General features: G+C 42.8%; 1 protein-coding gene across 1 annotated transcript in view; it reads right to left on the reverse strand.

Moving 5' to 3' along the window:
* The window catches only part of MELLADRAFT_102275 (uncharacterized protein), a gene marked incomplete at both ends in the record, with an annotated part of 2,178 nt that extends 1,182 nt beyond the window's left edge, over positions 1 to 996 (reverse strand). The window contains 3 exons of the mRNA XM_007405309.1: positions 207 to 633; positions 713 to 881; positions 928 to 996. Coding sequence (XP_007405371.1) covers positions 207 to 633; positions 713 to 881; positions 928 to 996 — 665 coding nt within the window. The remainder of the gene's footprint in view (positions 1 to 206; positions 634 to 712; positions 882 to 927) is intronic.
* Positions 997 to 3,600: the final 2,604 nt, after the last annotated feature.

The following is a 3,600-nucleotide window of genomic DNA, read 5'->3' on the forward strand; positions in this document are numbered from 1 at the left end:
TCCAATTTGCATTGAACCAATCAACATTCAAAGCAAACACCAGATTTCCGGGAGAGGAGGTAAACCGCTGTCCATCTTCCCCACGAAGCGAGTGCCACATTGAAGCGTCCCGGACATCCTTCATGATCGGACCTTGCGTTTTGAAATAGTCGTCTCTCCATTCCAGCAAATCCTCGATCCCAGGTCGATTCAAAAAACGAGCTAACCAATCAGTAAAGGATACAGTCGAAAAGAGCCGGCATGCTTTTGGGGTTGTCCCATCATGAATACCTGCTTCGTGTAAAAGCTGCTCTGAACATACACGGCTCCTGGGAGTAACTTGAGACGTGCAAAATGTAGGAATCTTATCACCATAGTACATACTGAAGCATTTGGGGCAGCACACTGTTCTGCGAATCTTTGGCTCAATCCGTAGTCCATCAAGAAATGTACTCATAGCCTTTGGTAAAGTGGCCTGCAAAGACTTTTCATCGGTGTTGAAGGTGGAGACTGCACCTATGACATGCAAGCAAAGCGTGGCAGCCTCCACACTGATATTTTTGATAAGGTGTAAACATGTGATCATAAGGAAGTAAGCCAGGTCAGAAGGCTTCCAACGTCGAAACTTGTCGTAGTGTGTTGTACTGTATATGCCTGCTTGTCAAAAATTCAAAAATTCAACAAAATTCACATAAAGATAGAACTCTATTGAATAAAAGATGATGAAACACACTTGAATCTATGATTGGCCCATCCCATGATGGTTGGAAGTGGCTTTCTGTGGCTTTACGATTGAAAGCTGTTGTTTCTAAGTTCGAAGAAGCAAGAGGCAAACTTTCCATTGAGGCCTTTTGGGCATCTTGTGATGGTGATCGTGTATCTATCAACCGCTTGCTCTCAGACTCTCAAGGAATATTAACAATTTAACAAGAGAGAACGTCTACCTACCTGAAATATCCGAGGATAAAGAGAGTTTTTGTGCCGTGCATGTCGCGCGTGTCCCGAAGCTCTTGACATGTTTTTTGTGATTTGCAGGTCTCCAGAGCGTTCCGTATACTTTAGCATTGGTCTGGGGATGTTGGTAGGTGTTTTTTTCACAGTCGGAACAGTGGCAAGGTATCAGAGCTAACGTTTTCATCTTTCAAGACTTTGCTTTCTTGGGTGATTGGCCTTAATGAATTGATAAATGGTGTCAAAGTGAGATGAAGCGAGAAACTGTTGAATATGAAGATGATCGCGTGAGTTGAACCCTATCTTATATGGATTGAAATGCGCATCTGGACTATTCATCCTCAGAAGAACACACTATTCTGAGGATGCATACATGCTGAACATCAAAGGAGAGTATTGGATCTCAGCCTCTCCGCATCACCCTGACTACATGGAAGCACTTAATCGCAAGAGTGGCTACGTGCTGAGTCTTCAAGGGCAAGTTCGAACTTCAAAGTCAAGTTCGAACTTCGAAGCTTTATATGTCAAGGTCTCTTGAGGCTCAAAGCCCAGACCTCTGACACTCGAGCTTAAGATTCGAAGTTCGAAGAGCTCGAAGAGCTCAGATTCGAAGTTCGAAGAGCTCGCAAGACAGAAAATTTTTCTGAAATTTTTGTGTCGATTCGAGACCAAATCGGTCCTACGCCGATTGCATCGGCTGCTTTTGGAATGCGTCGCTAAGATGCAACCGAAGTTGCCTCGCCAGCGAGATTGAATCGGGCATTCAGGGGATTGAATCGCGATTCAAACACCGACATGAAATCGAAAAAATGATTGAATCGGGACAAAAGGCCCGACATTTAGTTGCTCAGAGGGGATGCGATGCGATGATTGTATCGCACATTTGTTTTAGTCGGATGAGCGCTATACAAGTAGCCATCGGACCTGATCAGACTGAGGTTCAGTCGGCGGCCACCAATGCGGTTTGGGATCGGCGCTCAGTTTCATCGGTTGTGCCAAAGCGATCCTCAATCGGACTGCGGATCCCATCGGACAGTGAAGATGTGATTACACATCGCACAACAATTCTATCGCACAATTTGGCCCCGACCCTGCTTCGGAACACCGTCCACGATGTGACATCGGAAGGGGCATTCCGACGTGAATTTCTTGGCGGTGGGTTCTGAATTCTTTTCCTCAATTTGCTTGCTCAGGTTGGTCTACCACACAGCTGCATAACCCGTGATAATGCATAGAAAAAATCTTGAATCTTGATATGTTTCACTGCCAAATTTGACAACAGAAATGCACAACCCGCCAAAATGCATAGCAAAAGTCTTCCACCCAAATTATGTGTTTGCGCAGGTTTGACTGTATCAACTATTACATGGTTATTTCCTTGCTCAATAAGCCTCCTTATTGACAAGAATCAAGCAAAGGATAAGTCCCTTAGATACAGAGAATAAAACAGAGGAGAAAGCAACTCATATGCTAAGGGAGGAAAACTATAATCACAACATCCAGAGACAGGTAAGCCACTGTAGACATTCCTTTTACAGCTGTTTCAACAAAGATTGTTTTTTTTTGAAAATCTTGCCAATGTGCAAAACCCGGGTTTTGTCCTGTTTTGTCCCTCACCCAATTTTGTCTCTCCGCTAATTGGAAGAATACAGAAAAGAATAAACCTGTAAATCAAGTTTTGTCTCTGGTTTTACCCGCTGCGGAGACAACTTTCTCCAAAAAAAGTTGTCAACCTTTCTTGAAACGGCTGTAACAATGATTCTAAGAAGTAAAAATAAAATGAAGCAGATTATTAATTTCCACCAATATACCAACTGCTGCACAACCAGTAGTTTCAACTTCTAAACATGATAGTTTCCAAGCAATGTTTCAACCTTTCCAAAGGAGACGTAGGCAACCACATCCTCCACACACCCCACAACAAAGTTGTACCAATCCAATGACACAACCAAACATTGACTTCCCAGTACAAAACCAACCATTGCCTGACATTCACAAGGTGGCAACTCAAGAAGGTACAAGCCACCAGGGAAACAAGATCAACAGCCTTAACTGTATCCCAAATACAGGCAGGAGAGGATCATGGAGTGGTGGTAGAGGCAGTGGAGGCAGACAGCCACAGAAAGAAGTGTGAGTTATTTGGACACATGACAATACTCCTTCTACATCAAAATACTTGTCTTTTCCACATCTTTTCAAACACAATCGTTCACCAAGCATAGTCTACCCCACCAATTACACAGTTGTTTTCCCTATACCTAGAAATTAGATTTCTGAAAGACCTCTAATAGTACCATCTCATTCTTTCTTAAGTTGCTCTTTTAATTGTTTCCTTTCATGACCCCATGAGTGCCACATACCAAACCTTGTAGCCCTTCTTCTCTCTTCCTTTGATCACATCTCCTATTTATAGAAATTCGAAATGTAGAATCTCATTATTATGTGTTTCTTCACCTTGCCAATCACATCCAGTACAGCAAAAGGGGCTCAGAAAGAATCAAGAGACACCACTCCAGTGGTAAAAGATATAAACACCAATTCTACATTAGAGATGGTCAAGGAGAACACAACACCCAAGTGGCCTACAGTAGCTAAATGCAACATGTATATTGAAGTGTGGGAAAAAGAACTCAAGAAACTCAACTTACTCACTTTTTAGGACTTCATCTT

The sequence above is a fragment of the Melampsora larici-populina genome (assembly GCF_000204055.1).
Source record: "Melampsora larici-populina 98AG31 unplaced genomic scaffold MELLAscaffold_3, whole genome shotgun sequence".
NCBI classification, from domain to species: Eukaryota; Fungi; Basidiomycota; class Pucciniomycetes; order Pucciniales; family Melampsoraceae; genus Melampsora; species Melampsora laricis-populina.